Here is a 16,502-nt window from a genome sequence, read left to right on the forward strand (position 1 = left end):
CTGTAAATTATTCTTTCTCCGTCACCTCTCCCAAGGTCTGTCTCAAAATCCATACACATTATTATTGTCATTTGTGTCGCCTTTCTCTTTTTCCTTAGTTGCCTTGAGGGGAGTGGGGGTCTTTCTATTAAGTGAAAGCTGCTCATAATGGAAATCATTTTAGACCCTCACAGAAGTTATTATTGTGACTCAACAGCTGTGCAGAAATGCTGGGAAACCATTCCCCTGTCCCACCGGGTCCCAGTGGAGGAGAAACTTGTGACTGCACCTCGGGGGCATGTGCTTGCAGGGAGCTTGTAGGAGTGGGTTTGGGAGGGATCTTGCCAGCACAAACAGCATTTTTTTCTCTATTTGCAGCAAGGGGATGGCTTTGAACCCATGAGTGTGGCCTTTATAACTCAGTGTTCAGAGTGTTTGAGCTAATAGGCCTTTAGAGATTCTAAAAGAACCCTCTGTTTGGGACTCAGTTCTAAGATCCTGAAAATCATCTATCAGGTGGGTCCTTTGAGCTGATCCAGATACCAGCAAACACACCTCCCATCTCTCCTTAGTGTGACCACAGCAGACATCACCAGTGGATCCTAGCACTTTTCTCCACACTGAACTAGAATGGAGCCTTGGGATCCTCGCCCCACAGTATCCAAGACTGAGAAACCCTATGCCTTTGCAGTTATAGAAATTGAGACCCGGAGCCTTACATATCCAGCTCAAGGCAGATCTTCTTGTTAGGTGGGCTAAAACACACACACAAATGTTCATACACACATAAAGTTTATATGCATATAAAGTTTATATAAGCAGCTTTCATAATGTATAAACACACGTGTGTGTGTGCGTATATAATAATATATACATAAAACTTCTCCCCCTAGCTCTTTAAATCTGAGGTTTTCCATCAGGACCGATTCACCGGAGGCAAAATTTGCTGACGTCTCTAAAGAATAAAGTGTACCGTCACTCCGATAAAATATCGTAGCCGCTTCAGTCAGCCGCATTAAAGCTGCAAGAATCTTTAGGAAATTGAGCCTTGTGGGTCCGATGGACCACATTTTGTGGAACAGGCGAAATGCATCTGAGGTCGAGGGTGACTGACAAGTCAGGACATCTTTAGATAGGCAGGGAAGTGCAGTTACAAAATACCTTTGAGCTTCAATCAGATCTGGCAGAAAATTCAGTCCTTTTATAGAAGGCAGAGAAAGGTTTGTTTTAAATGGTGAGTTTCTCTTTGTGTAGAAAGGTGTTGCTTGAGTGCGTGGGACTTGTGTCACTGCTCTTCTTTCCCTGCCTCCTCTTCCATTTCCTTGTGTCTCTTAAGATCCAGCTTCCTTCTCCAGGAAACTTGCCCTCTCCTGACAGCCCACAGCACCTCTAGTTCCATTCCTGCTGAGTTACACTGTCTTATGTTCTGTTGTACTGTCCTCAGTGAGACATTCCTAAGCTCCAGTTGGGCATGAGCTCTCTTGCAGATCAGCCTCCCTTCCTGAGGTATGGAGAGGGGTTCCAGGCCCACCTTGAGCTGTGTGGAAGGTTTAGAGGCTAAGCTGGTCCATGCATTCGTGGCTCCCCAGGGCAGGTCGCTATAGGGAAGGACCGGTGTGTCTGTTCCTTTCCACACCAGGATTCACAGGCTTGGGCTGGGCCCTGTCACCAGAGCTGCTATTTAGGGCTGGGGTCTCCTTGCCTTCCAGCCTCATAGATGCTTTGATGCTGACTGTATGCAGGGGCCAGGCTCTCCTCTCTCTTTGCAGTTTACTGATGCTCTTCTGTCTTGGCAGCTCCTGTTGCCATGCAACAGCCAAAGGTACCGGCGCCAGTGGGCCCCTCTCACTGTTTGTGCATCAGCCTTGCTGTCTGTCCCCCTTAGCTCTCAGTCCTGCTGCAGGATGGGGATGGAGGGACCTGGAGCAGAAAGCTGGGCCAATTTTTTTTTTTTTTTTTTTTTTTGCGGTACGCGGGCCTCTCACTGTGTGGCCTCTCCCGTTGCGGAGCACAGGCTCTGGACGCGCAGGCGCAGCGGCCACGGCTCACGGGCTTAGTTGCTCCGCGGCATGTGGGATCTTCCCGGACCAGGGCACGAACCCGTGTCTCCTGCATCGGCAGGCGGATTCTCAACCACTGCGCCACCAGGGAAGCCCTGGGCCAATTTTAACTGAATTCTGCTTGCTACGCCTTCACTAATGAACTGTACATTAGCAACTTTGAACAGAGCTAAGATGGCGTGAGAGTGGCTAATGGCTGGTTACCTAGTTGCTTCCTGGGACTTTCAATGGCATCTTGACGTTTTATGAATGTGACTCTTTGTTGCCGATGGGACCTCCCCTAGAAATACAGTGACAGCCGCCAACTGTCATGCTTTGTTCTATCACTTACTATGTGTTTGTATTCAATTAAGCGTGAAGGAAATATTAGTTCCATTTTACAGAAACTAAATCTCAGAGAGGTTAAGTAACAGCCAAGATCACACAGCAGAAAAGCAGAACTGGGATTCAATCCCAGGCAGTGTGGTTTTATAGTTTGTGTTCTTAACTAGTATTCTATACTGCCTTTCTGCTTATCAAAGTTGAAACCCACCCTAGGGGAATCTTAAAAAGCTAACGACCTACTTTTAAAGGCAGTGCTGCCTTATGTATATAGCTACATTTATTAAGTACTTAATAAAGTAAGTACTTAAAACTGTGCTAGGCACTCTTTTAAGTGTTCTTATAATAGCTCATTAATCCCCGCAACAGTCCTGAGAAGTATTACTATTATTCCCATTTTAGAGATGAGAAAATTGAGGCAGGTGGAGATTCAGTAACCAGTCCAAGGTCATAGAGCCAGGATGTGACAGAGCCCAAATTGGAACCCAGTAGTCTGTCTGATTCCATATTCTGCTAGCTTATAAAACAAAATAAGGCAAACTTCTTGACTTGGTGTTTGTGGGGGAAGAAATTCTAGGGATAGAGAGGGATAGAAAACCCTCCGGGAGTTGCCATATTAGTTACTACAGCTCAGTCTATGAGACCCCTCTTTTTTTTTTTTTTCCTGTTTTTTTTGCGGTACGTGGGCCCCTCACTGCTGTGGCCTCTCCCGTTGCGGAGCACAGGCTCCGGACGCGCAGGCCCAGCGGCCATGGCTCACGGGCCCAGCCGCTCCGCGGCATGTGGGATCCTCCCGGACCAGGGCACGAACCTGCGTCCCCCGCATCGGCAGGCGGACTCTCAACCACTGTGCCACCAGGGAAGCCCGAGACCCCTCATTTTCCAGAATGTTTTATATTCTGAATGACAAAACAACAACCACCAAAAAACACATGACAAATACAACCTGTCAAACTTACTTAAAGGAACAATCATTAGGATTTGTGGGCAGTTTACTTAAAAACGAGTCTTCCTTATGTTCTCAATATTCTGTTACGAGCAGTTGCTTTTATAATTTAGAGAAGAACTCAGAGGATGTCTGATTCTGTTTTGTAATCTCCCTAACTTGTTGCCCCATAGCTGAGCACAGTGCACATGCTGGATTGATTGACACTTGAAGTGTTACGTGTGGGATTAGAAGATAATGAAGTGGGGAGATCCCAAGCTAGGTATTTAGGGACCACAGTTTTGGGGTGCCTCCAGGGTACCCAGGCTATACCTTATCCATCTGTTCTCCCACTCGTGGATCATTGGGGGGTAAATCAGAGCATGGTCGGTGATGGTGGTACAGGTAGTATTGGGGTGGTGCCATTGACCATGCGGTGCTGGGAGCCCCCAGCACCTGGCTTTCCCTCTTGAAGGCCGGCACTCCACGTCACCATGTTGATTCTGCTTCATGATCGTAGTTTACGGTTGGCAGAAGAGGACAAGATTGCGAAAGAAACTCTTTGCAGTCAGCGCGCTTGGCCATCCGAGCAGCTCCAGCTCCGCATTCTGCCAGATTGCTAAATTCAGAAACAGTTAACGGCTTTGACATATCTGGTAACCTACAAAACCGACATGTCCTGGGTTTGATCTTCCCATCTGTGTCAGAGGAGCATGAAATGAGCAGCGAGCCAGGCTGTGATGCAGCCCATTGGGGAGGATCTGAACTAAATCGGTGGCTCCCCTGCCATCCCCCAGCTCGATGGCTTTCCAGACCCATGTGCCCCCCACCTCACCCCTTCCTCCCAAAGGGTTAGGTTACACAAGAGCAGGGCCCAGGGGCCTGTTTCTCTCCTTCTCACCCTGTTTGTTCCTCTCCCCATCACTGTCTTTCTTGTTGATCTTATTGTCTGAGAGAAAGTTTGACTCATTTGTAACATTTAACCAGCCTCCCTTTCCCACTCGTAGGTGTGTGAGCAGCTGGGGACTTTACCATCTGTGATCCTCCACACTTCCATCAAATTCACTTTCTACCTTTGCGGCGCTGTGCAACCAACCCAAGCTCCGCGCCTTCTCTGTGTCCCATCTACCCCCCCCCCCCCCCCGCCGACACATACCAGAAATCAAGCTAGAGGGTGATGGGCGTGAGATGACCTCAAAAAAAACCCCACTCATTTCCTTCCTTCTAGAAAAATGTGCCAGGCATTTAGCGTTAGGGATAGAGAAGTGAGTATACAGGGTTCCTGCCCTCAAGGAGCTCATGCTTTTAGGAGGAAAGGCAGCAATGTGGGTGTTACTAATTGCTGCAGTTTCTTGAGTGCTCAGGACGTCCGAGGCACCGTGCTTTACCCAGATGATCTCATCTGATCCTCACAACGACCTTGTGAGTTTAGGAAGTCTTCTCATTTTATTTTATTTTTTATTTTTATTTTTTTGGCTTTAGGTCATTTAATAAAAATTGGGGGACAGAAATGTCTTTCAACAGACGCACTGCTAGGCCCCAAATGGCCTTTGTATGGCCAGCATCTGCTTTGACTGGTTGGGGTCTGTCTGGACCACACCATCGTCAGGGCCTTGGACAGCAGCCCGTGGGGGTTGGGGGCAGGGCAGTGGGGTCTCCTAGTTTTGCCCCGTCTGCCCTAGCTTTAGTGGCTATCATAAAGGTGAGAGCAGCAAGAGGGGCGGCGGAAAGAGCCTCATTTGGGAGCTTAACCTTTGCAGCAGATAATCCGCAGAGCTTTTGGTGTCTTTTCTTCACTCCCCTTCTTTCCCCTCCCCCCAGACACAGCCTTCTAGGAAAAACAGTAGGGAAGGGGGATAATGCTTCGCACCCTTGGGTGTTCAAAGCTCTGTACCCAGGCCGAACGCAGGCACAGAACGTTGGGCCACTCGGGGCAGGCTGGGTGCGTGGAGTCCCATCTTCCCCGGAGCCCAAGGCCGGATGCGGTAACGGACAGGCTCGTCGCATTCCGGCTGCATCAGCCCGAAGCCGTACCTGCTGAGGTCAGACTGGGGCATCTCCACGTCCGGGGCTGATCAGCTCCGGGTCAAAGTGCGCCAGCACAAGGAACACGAATTGTTCGGTGCTGCTGATGGCGTAACCCCTCCCCAGGCACTGGTTGGGCCCTGCTCCCCACGGGATGCTGTAATTCTTCAGTCGCTTCCCATCCTTGTAAGAGTCTTTCTTCCCTGATCCATCAGGGTTCAGGAATTGGTTGTATTTAAATACCTCTGGGTCTGTGTAGATCTCCGGGTCCTTCTGGGGACTCGGCAAGGGGAAGAGGAGGAGGCGGTTGCCACATCGCAGGTGAATTCCCGCCCATCTGCCATGGGCAAGGCCAGGTCCACCACAACCTCGCGGGTGATGAAGGGTGCAGCGGTGAGCCCGAGGCTCTCACTCAGCACGCTGTTCAGCACAGGCACGCTGTCCAGAACCTTCTGTGGGAGGGTGGTCACCTGCGAAATGGGCTGCTCTACTCGCAAGATAATAGGCTCCAGCTCTCCACGGACAGCAGCCAGGGCCTCGGGGTTCTTGAGGAAGAGCAGGAGCCAGAAGGCAGCAGGACCCATGTTCCCCCGCGTGGCCCAGAGCTGCAGCACCGGAGCCCGCGCTTGCATCTCCTCCAACACGCCCGTCTCCTCCAGGTGCAGCGGGTAACTCTCCAGCCATTTGCTCCGGTGGGCCGGAGTGGCCGGCCTGGCTGGGGACAGCAGCTTCCACAGGCGACCTCTGACCCTGCACACCTGGTCCCTATCCCCCAGTGACAGGGGGCCACGTGCCAGTTTGGGGAGTAGCAGGTCGAGCTGGCGGAAGGCGTGGAAGCCGTCGGCTGAGTGGATGCGGTCCTGGGCCTGGCTCTCCCGGGTGTGGGGCGCTGCCTCGACACCACGCGGAGTCAGGTAGCAGGCTCTGAGCGGGCAGCTGTAGGAGAATCCGAGGAGTCCCGTCTCATGCCAGCCACTGCCTGCTTCCCTGGTGTCACCCAGCAGGGCAGCGTGGAGGTTGGCATACACGGCTTCCGTGCACGCCTGGAGTTCTCTGTGGAGGGGAGTCGGTTTCATCTTGGACTTTTCATCGCTGGGGCTGTAATGCCGAAGCTGCGCGTCGAAAATCCTCTCCATGAGGAAGACGGCATAGGCGTGGAAGTCCAGCCTGGTGCGAGGCTCCCACACCACCATGTCATAGGAGTGTGGGTCCAGGAGGACAGTGGCGTACCTGCCCCCCACCAGCACGGTAAAGATATCACCGTGCTTCTCCTTCATCCTAGTAAGGAAAGTGGCAGCATCTTTTCCAAACTCCAAAGCATAGCCCAACCAGGGGATACTGCCCAGGTCCGGCGGAGGCTCGCCAGGTCGCCTCTCTGTGAGCTGGCTTCTCCCGAAGGCTCCGTTTAAAGGCTGGCTCAGCACAGGGCTGGAGGAGCCCCGTGTGCACCAGCCCTCTCCCAGTCCAGGTCTGCGCCCACAGACAGGACACAGGAGCGGCGATCTTTGCACGAGAGGCAGGAGGGCAGGATGGTTATGAGCCTGACTTCAGCACCACGCTTCCTGGCTTCAAATCCCAGGCGTGCTTCTTGCTGGCCGTGTGACTTTGCTTCCCTACGCCTGCTTCCTCACCGCGTGCTCCGGCGGGCCAGCAGCAGCGCGGCCAGAAGACCGAAGACCACGGCCCAGGACACGGCACGGCCGGCGACCAGGCTGCGGCGGCGGAGCACTGTCTTCTCACTTTAGAGATGAGAAACGGCAGGGATAGTAGGTAAATTGGCCAAGGTCACATGACTGGTAGGTGGTGGACTCGGTCCTCTGTCTTCAGAGGAGAAAAAAATGCTATTATTATTATTATTATTCATAATAACATTTATTGACTATCTACCACGTGCCATGTATCAAGTGCCTACATACGTGCTGTCTTTCAGTCTCTCTGAAATACTCCGAGGATGGTTTTATCAGACAGTCGTGACTTGCTGAGGGCAACACGGGAGGAAGTGGCAGCTTGGGACTGATACCAAAGTTGGTCTGATTCTAGAACTTCCAGGCTCCTAACCCCTGGGCTGTATCACCTCTCCTTAGAGCAGTGCAAGTTTCACCATCAAACCAGCCACTTGTTAGAATGAAAGGAAGAGCTTTTAAACTTGGCTCCAGCCCACAGGCATGAATGGGACCATCTCAGGGTACCTGGGTTCCATGTTCACCACGGCTGAGATGTACGATTCAGGCATCAAGTATTTTCCAGTGTGCCAGGCACTGTTGTTGCAGTGAGCAGGGCAGGGAGTCTCTTAGAGCTTGATGTTCAGGAGGGAGGGGACTGTGATGAGGTCCCTTCAGGTCGGGGGTGGGGGGGGGGGTCAGTGCTCTAAGGAAGACACACAGGATAATGGGATGAAAGGGATGCTGGAGAAGGCCTCCCTCAGGCGGGGCAACTGAGCTGCAGCCCGAGTGACAATCTGGGTGAAGAGGGTCTTGGCTGAAGCATAGAAAGTTCTGGAAGCAGGAACAGCTTGACCGTAGGAAAGAACAGAAATTCCTGGGTGTCTTCTGAGTTCTCTGAGTGGTTCTGTGTGGCTGGAAGGTGACATCAGTGGGTGAGGTGGAATGCAGTCTGCAGACTGCCCTGCCTGAGGCACAGAGTCCCCACGTGGCTCCCTTCTGAGGGAGGCCGTTGCGGGAGCAGCAGGGTTGGAGGCCTTTCCGATAGAGAGTGGAGAAACTCACTTTTGAAGTAAAAGGGTTGGCTTCTCAAAGTCACGCTTGTCACCTCTAAGCCAAAGGGCCATGGTTTGTAATCACAGGGTGGAGGGCACGCACAAGTTCTGGTCTTTTCTTAAATAATAAAAGTGTGAAAAGGGTCATCTCTTAGATTTGTTCCCTACCAAGAACCCCCAAGTGCAGCGTATTAATAAATACAATAATGGTTAATATTTCTTAAGTGCCCCTTGTCTGTGTTCCAGTGGGTTGAGAGCTTTTCTTGCATTAGTCCCCTTAGTCCTCATGAGAGCTCTGTGAGCTTAGTACTCTTTTTATTCCCGTTTGAATGATACGGAAGCTGAGGTCTAGAGAGGTGAAATGTAAAGAGCCCAAGGCCACACAGTTGGGAGAACGGGGCCTGGAACCCCTGATGCAACAGCCCGAGGAGTCAGCCAGGGCAGGTACTATCAGGCCCATTTTACAGAGGGAGAAGACTGAGGCGTGGTCATGAAAAGGGTGTGGAAGAGAGTCGGGCCTGGACTCTGGGTGTTCTGGTTCTGGCAGAAGGTCCACTAGCCGTGGGGAAGGTGGTGGAACTGCACACTCTACTTCGCCCAGACTTATTCAAGGATTCAAAGCCAAGGGCCTCCTTGAAGTTGGGAAAGAGCCCCTGGCAGCCTTCACTGGGGAGCAGGAGCTGGCAGCAGTTCCTGTGGCCACACCCCTTTGGCTGATTCTAAAGCCCACGTAAGGGCTGCATCTGGTCCACCTACCCCCCTGCTCGACCCTTTAGTACACCCCAAGTTCCTCCAAATCACCTGGGATTTTTTTTTTTTTTTTGTGGTAAGCGGGCCTCTCACTGCTATGGCCTCTCCCGTTGCGGAGCACAGGCTCCGGACGCGCAGGCTCAGCGGCCATGGCTCACAGGCCCAGCCGCTCCGCGGCATGTGGGATCTTCCCGGGCCAGGGCACGAACCCGCGTCCCCTGCATCGGCAGGCGGACTCTCAACCACTGCACCACCAGGGAAGCCCGTGGGACATTTTTAAAAGCGCACGTTCCTGGGCTTTGAGAGAGGCCTGTTGAATCAGGATCTTGGTCATGGGACCCTGGAATCTGCATTGACCTCCCCCCTAGGCAGTCCTGAGGGGCATTCAGGTGGGAGAACCGCTAGTCTAGGTCTCAGTACTGAGCCCTCTGGGAAGGGTGGAAATGGCTGTGGATTTGCTCTAAGGCTCTAGGCATGATGCTTAAACAAATTTTGTGGTTACTTTGGCCAGGGGAGAGGCTATTATCATCGGCCCCAGACATTTTGGGGACAGGCTGGAAATAGCTCGCTGGCTGAGTGTTTCTATTTTGCATCAGTATGATTAGGTGTGTCTGGGGGCTGCAGTCTAAGTCTTTTTTTTTTTTTGGTATCTTTAAAAAAATGGTCGTAAAATATGCATATCATACAAGTGACCATTTTAACCATCTTGAGGTGTACAGTTCAGTGGTATGAAGTATATTCACGTTGTTGGGCGTGCAGCCCAATCCAGGGGGCTCCTTTTGGAACAGCCTAGGAGGGAAGGGCTGTGTACACATTAGGTGCTTAATAAGTCCTTTCAGATGACAGTGGAGCAGCGGGGGTTATTGGGGTGATGGGGTACATTCTTAAGCATTAAGTAACCATACCCGCTTCAGACTTTCTTGTGAGCCACTTAACCTCAGTCTGAGATGCTGGTGGAAGAGATGCTGGTGAGCTATGTTTAACGTTCAATTTCTATTTCTGGGCCAGGCAGGACGATGAGTTCATTGTCTGGTCAATGCCAAGGGCTGGTCGATGCCAAAGGCAACTTCCCCTGCCTCCCCCAGTTCCCCAGCAGAATAGAGGCTATCTCTGTAAAGAATCCAAGTTTCCCTCCTATGTGTGTGTCGCTGAGAGGCAACCCACGGTCACGACTGGGACTAGGGTTTCAAATGCTGACGACTCAAGACTGATTGAGTTGAGAACCAAACAAATGGGCCTTTTTATATTTAAGAGGAGTTTTTTTTTTTTTTTTTTTTTTTTTTTTTTTTTTTTTTTTTTTTTTACACCGTGTGTCAACAAAAGATCTGTAGACCATCTTGTTATAAATTTCACACTGCTGACTTCATACGTATGAGAGCGCTCACGACCCATTTACATTTTTTGGTGCGTTTGGGTTCATTTCTGTGGTTACCACTCTGAGGAGGCCTACAAAAGCTGGCCTGTTCCCTGGTGGAGCACGTTGCCAGTGGAATTTGGTGAGCCTCACAGCAGTGGAGGGGAGGGCGTTGGATCAGCACGTAGACTGAGTTACAGAAGGATTGAATTTTGCAGCTGGAAGGGAACTTCTATAGAGTAACCCCCCTTATTTAAAGATGAGGAAATTGAGACCCAGAAAAGAGGGTGGGTGCTTACCCAAGGTCACCCTGCTAGTTAGGAACCCAGCCCAACACGAGCCTCCTGGTCCCCAGCCCACTGACTTCCCACTGCATCAGACCTTTCTAGTCCTTGAACTCTGGCTTCCATTGACCGGTTGGCTTGCAATATTAAAAAAAAAAAAAAAAAAAAAAAAAACCCTTGAAGATAAGTTTTCCTGAAATGAGAAGTCTTTCCAAAATTATTTATAGATTATCTGCCTTCTCCATTTGCCTTTTCCTGTACTAGGGTAGAATCAATCTTTGCTCCTGGGCAGACATTTCAGTTTCTTTCCTAAGATCTTTATCTTCCTGATTACGTTTTTGGAACCCCCTGCCTCTGTTCTGATGACAGCCGTGGGTACCGAGGCTCTCTTTCCAGGCTGGCAGCACAGCTGGTTTGAAAAGTGGAATATTGAGTCATCGGCTTTCTGGCGTGCCCGATCCTTTCCCAGAATTCTGAAGTCCCATCTGATGTTGTTTAGTCACTGTACTTTCAGTCTGGGAAATGATTCAGATACAAGCTACACGAAGAACTCAACAGAGCCCTCTGTGATAGGGGTTCTTGAGGAGACATGGAAAGCTGGCTCTGTTGTTTAGACACCGACCATCGCTCGAGAGCCAGACCCCTCACATTCCCGAGTAAAAACTTCTAGGAAGGTTCTGGGCTCTTGTGATGTACAATCGTCTCAGCTGCAAAATCAGATTAATTGATTGACTAAATATTGTGTTTATGGAGGACTTATTTTGTACTGACCCCACTCAAAGTAGGAGGTACAAAAAGGAATTTTTTTTTTTTTTTTTTTTTGTTTTTTGTTTTTTGTTTTTTGTTGTGGCCTCTCCCGTTGCGGAGCACAGGCTCCGGACGCACAGGCTCAGCGGCCATGGCTCACGGGCTTAGTTGCTCCGCGGCATGTGGGATCCTCCCAGACCAGGGCACGAACCCGTGTCCCCTGCATCGGCAGGCGGACTCTCAACCACTGCGCCACCAGGGAAGCCCACAAAAAGGAATTTAACATGGTCTCTGACATAAGGAGGAAGCCATGAGTTGTTGGTGCCCAGGTATCTATTAAGGGGCTTTATTACATGCTTCTGTTTTCTTGTTACCCTTAAAGAATCAGAGAGAGTTGCCAGAAGAACAACAAAGGGCCCTACTGAGCCTTGAAGCTCAGGGAGGGCTGATCTCTTCTCTTTCACCTCTGTGGTCCCAGGACAGTGTGGATGCTCACCATGCACAACCCCTTCTCCGCCTTTTTAAAACAAACTTCCATAAAGGAGGCACCTTTAGTGCAGAGGGATAAGACTGACTGAACCTGGGCCTGTATTACCTGGGTTTGAGTCTCTGTTCCACCACTGAGCTCTGTGCCCCTGAGCAAGTCACTTATGTCCCTGAACCTCCATTTCCTCATTGATAGAATGGAGACACCGTGATTCATCTTGGGACCGTGGGTACATCACTGAACCTCTGTGATCGGGGATTTCTCCTTTTTAACCCAAGAGGCAGTGAGGATGCATGTGGAAGGCCCACTGGAATAGGCAGACAGCTAAACAGGTATTCGTTGTTATTCATCCTGTGTCAGGAATGGGCTATTTTACTCTTTCATCTCCAATGGAGTTTCAAGAGAATCTGTCCATTCCAACACGGGTAACTTCCAATTGCCGGCGAATCCCCTGGGCTGCACCCCTGCCCTCCCGGCCCCGATTCTGCTGCTGTGCTCACAAGACGCAAGGTCGTTTGAGTAACTTTTGAGGCCGGATGTAACTGGAGATACAAGCTAAATGTTGGAGGAGCCTGCTTAGCAGTCCCGGCTGACCAGAAGCGATGTTTTGGATCACCTACTGCTTCTGAATGGCTTGGGTCACCACACCCTCAATTATCACCGGCAGTGATCCTTGAGAGGCACATGGAATGGTTCTTTACAAATGGTTATTTGTAATTGAAGACCACAGATAATGGTCACATAAGGTCAACCCTAAGTAATCAGTCCCTTATATGTCTTCTTTTTTAAAAATTTCATTTATTTATTTACTTTTGGCTGCATTGGGTCTTCGTTGCTGTGTGGGGGCTTTCTCTAGTTGCATCGAGCAGGGGCTGCTCTTCGTTGCGGTGCGCGGGCTTCTCATTGCAGTGGCTTGGCTTGTTGCGGAGCATGGCTCTAGGGTGCGTGGGCTTCAGTAGTTGTAGCCCGCGGGCTCAGTAGTTGTGGCTCGCGGGCTCTAGAGTGCAGGCTCAGTAGTTGTGGTGCACGGGCTTAGCTGCTCTGTGGCGTGTGGGATCTTCCCGGACCAGGGCTTGAACCTGTGTCCCCTGCATTGGCAGGAGGATTCTTAACCACTGCGCCACCAGGGAAGCCCAGTCCCTTTTATTTCCGATAGACATTGGAAGAAAAGGCTTGAATTTTGAATAAAACCATTTGCCTTTTGCTGTCTCGGCCCTTCAGTTATTTCATTAAGGGATTGAAGCTGGAAATCATTTATGTCTTTCCCCCATACATTATAGATTTGGGGGATAAAATATCTTTTGGGATTTCTGTTAACAAGAAGGAAGAGTCTAGGCTTAAGCAAGAGTATAAAAGAAAATTGAAACTAAAAATTGGTTTCTCGATTTGACTAAAGTTTCCAGTACAGTAAAGCCAAAAGCTTTTTTTTTTTTTTTTTTTTTGTGCTAGGCGGGCCTCTCACTGCCGTGGCCTCTCCCGTTGCGGAGCACAGGCTCCGGACGCGCAGGCTCAGCGGCCATGGCTCACGGGCCCAGCCGCTCCGCGGCATGTGGGATCCTCCCGGACCGGGGCACGAACCCGTGTCCCCTACATCGGCAGGCGGACTCTCAACCACTGCGCCACCAGGGAAGCCCAAGCCAAAAGCTTTGACTACATGCCCGGGCCAGCATAGTAAAGGTCAGGATGTTAAAACAAAAAAGTTTAATTGCAAAGAAGTTTAGTTACTTAAGTTTAAGTTCGACATTGGGCTGCCTGTTTCCAAATACCCTGAAGCTCAACTATGCTTGTCGTGAAAAGCGTGTGTTGATGTTTATTGAGGTCAGAAGGAAGTGAAAGGCCGAAGTGCTTTCCCTCTGTTTCCGTGGCCCTCCCACTTCTGTCCTGATTTCGGTCTCCATGAAGTCACTCGCCCTTGACCTTGGACATTCAGGAGCTTACTTCTCCCATCAGAACCTCTTAGAAGCAGATACTTCCTCCATCCTCACTCTTATGGACTTGGGTCCTGCTCCCAGGATGCTGAGCTCCTTGACCTTCTGCTGGAGGAATAACCTCAGACTTGGTCAGATGGAGGGTCACCTAGAAATCACCGTGATCTATTAATATTTTTGAGATATTAGGATTATATACCAATGTATGTATGTATCTATTCATATATATGTCAAGCATAACTGTGTCAACGGTTTAACAAAGTTTATGGGGGAAAAGCTTGATAATTGAGAAAATTCTACCCCTATTTGTTTGCTTTTGATGTTGTGGTTTTTCAAACGTTTAGAAAGCTGGTTGTTATTTGATTTAGTGGCTTAACATTGGAGACGCTGTCTGGGATTTCTGGCCTCAAAAATTCTATCATCCTGGGCTTCCCTGGTGGCGCAGTGGTTAGGAATCCGCCTGCCAGCGCAGGGGACACGAGTTCGTGCCCCGGTCCGGGAGGATCCCACATGCCGCGGAGCGGCTAGGCCCGTGAGCCCCAACTACTGAGCCTGCGCGTCTGCAGCCTGTGCTCTGCAACGGGAGAGGCTGCAACAGTTGAGAGGCCCTCGCACCGCGATGAAGAGCGGCCCCCACTCGCCGCAGCTGGAGAAAGCCCTCGCACGGAAACGAAGACCCAACCCAGCCCCAAATAAGTAAATATTTTTAAAAATTCTATCACCCTTAGGGCTAACATCTTTAGCCACTTTGCTCTACCCTCTGGCAGTGAAGTCGGGGCAGTTATTTGGAGGAGGGTTGGGTCTTATAATAAGGGGATGTTTCTTGGTGCTTCTAAAGATCACCACCCCGCTCTGCCCTGACACTCGCAGGGTGTGGTGGCTTCCAGTGTTATTCAGGCCACTGGTTCAGGGACCTTGGCATTGTGATGAATGGCTTGGCTACCGGGCCATCTCAAGGGGCTGCTTCTCCCGCAGCTTCCTGCCTGCACCTGAGTGAACCTCCTCTTTGGGGTCACCCTCAGAGGGTACAGGGCATTTTGATGCTGCGGCACTGTGTCATTTGGACTTCAGGATAGTTATCTTGGCTTGGAAAAGAAAGCATTAAATTTGCAGTCAGGGGAGAGAGAGAAGGAGAGAGGGAGGGAGAGAGGCGGGGGGGGGGCACATTCCTTCCAGGGGTTTGGACTTGAAGCTGAGGCATGGGGATGGGGATACAGGGATGAGGGAAGGCCCACAGGTCTGTGGAGAGAGTCAGGGATTGTCACCACCACCACCACCATCCTATCCAATCGAGAAAGGCTATGATTGTGAGATGCCCCTCGATTTCAGAGAAGTTAAAAAAAACATGAAAATGACATGAGTCATGGTTGGCAATGTTGGTGCTTTCATCTCCCGTAATCCTCTTAATCTTAAAAGGCAAGCTCTCTCGGTTCCCATCTTATCGGTGAGAAAACTGGGACACGGTACTTGCAGAAGATCACTCAGCTGGCTAGTGTAGGAGCCGAGATTGGAGCAGGTATTCTACCACCCTTCGGGCTAACATCTTCAGCCACTTTGCTCTACCGCCTGGCAATGAAGTCCGTGGCGTTTGAACACTTTGATGTCAACATTTTGACCCAGCTGTGTCAGACAGATATGTTAACTCCGTTCCATTACTTTTAGTGACTAACTTAAATCTCATTGACATGTTTTCACATTATTATTCTCAATAAGGGCTGGACTCAGGGTTGTGAATGCTGCCTTCGGTGTGTTTCATGTCTGCTCTGCTCCTCCCCCTCTCCTACATCAGGTAGATCTCTGTTGATAACATTCAGATAATAAACACTTACCTGCTATATTAGTCTAGAGAATCTGCTAGTTACCGGCTGCGTGACTCTTTGCAGATAACCTCTCAGCACTTGCTTCCTCGTCTGTAACATGGGAAGGAGAACACTTGCGTTTCAGGATGGCAGTGAGGAAGGGAAGGTTAAATAACGTTTACTAAAGCGCCTGGCATTCGGCATGCTGTGTCATAGGAACTCAAAATACGTTCAGCTTGTTCCTGTCCCCCTTCTCCCTGGGTCACCGGGTAGTAGGTGGCCACAAGCCCTGAACCAGAACCCTTTCTAACACACCTGGCCAGGTCTCATATATATAGACAAGCAAGTGTGGCTCTCACATCCCCTTGTAACTGGAACCATTTGCAAACACCTCATTATTGTTTTTACGGCTTTTTAATTTGCCTGCACAAACAGAGCCTGCCTGGCTGACTTTGAAGGAATTTTAATATCCAAACGCAGCCTGGATGTGTGTGCTGCACCCCCAAGAAGGCATGCCTTCCTGCTTATCATGCCAGCAAGGATCTTGTGCATGACATCCTTACGTTTTGGAGAAAAGATGGGGCTCTGTCTCTCTATATTGTCAGAAAGCTTTTTGTGTTTGTTTGGGAAAAAAAAAAAAAAAGTCTCATAATGGGAAACATTTTCCTGGGGAAAATCGCTACGGTAGCTCAGGTCCTTTCTTGCCCCTTCTTGGGTTCATTCCCATCCCACTGCATGTCTTCAGAGGGACTGTGGAGTGAGGTTCAGCCTTGCATCTTGGATTCCCTAAGAGGGAGGGAGGGAGGGAGATGGGAAGCGTGGGCGTGTTGTAATAGGATACAGCTGCAGTGGTCTTTTCCCTCTGACCATATTTCAAGAATAACATTTGAAGCACAGCCTAGCTTCCCCCAAAGACCACATGAGCCTTTTCTGCCCCCATCCTGAGCCTCCCCTTCACTCATTTTTGGATCTTCTCCTGCACCTGCCTCATTGCTCCCCTACTTGGTGGTGGCCACATAAATTACACTTCAGCAGTTTATGGCCCTGAGACATGCAAAAATTAAGTGCTCTCATTTTTCAAAGATCTATTGGGGAAGACTTTCCACATCAGTGGCTGCAGATAATTT

General features: G+C 50.1%; 2 protein-coding genes across 3 annotated transcripts in view; one reads left to right on the plus strand and one right to left on the minus strand.

Annotated features, from left to right (window-relative positions):
- Window positions 1-16,502, plus strand: part of CHST11 (carbohydrate sulfotransferase 11) — a 281,471-nt gene that overhangs the window by 101,633 nt on the left and 163,336 nt on the right. The window lies entirely within an intron of this gene.
- LOC131766761 (prostacyclin synthase-like) lies at window positions 5,166-7,543 on the minus strand. The gene is given in 5 exon segments (XM_059081443.2): window positions 5,166-5,354; window positions 5,356-5,633; window positions 5,636-6,681; window positions 6,942-7,049; window positions 7,500-7,543. Coding segments are annotated over 5 exon segments (1,665 nt in total).

Source organism: Kogia breviceps, chromosome 12 (assembly GCF_026419965.1).
Source record: "Kogia breviceps isolate mKogBre1 chromosome 12, mKogBre1 haplotype 1, whole genome shotgun sequence".
Classification (NCBI taxonomy): Eukaryota; Metazoa; Chordata; class Mammalia; order Artiodactyla; family Physeteridae; genus Kogia; species Kogia breviceps.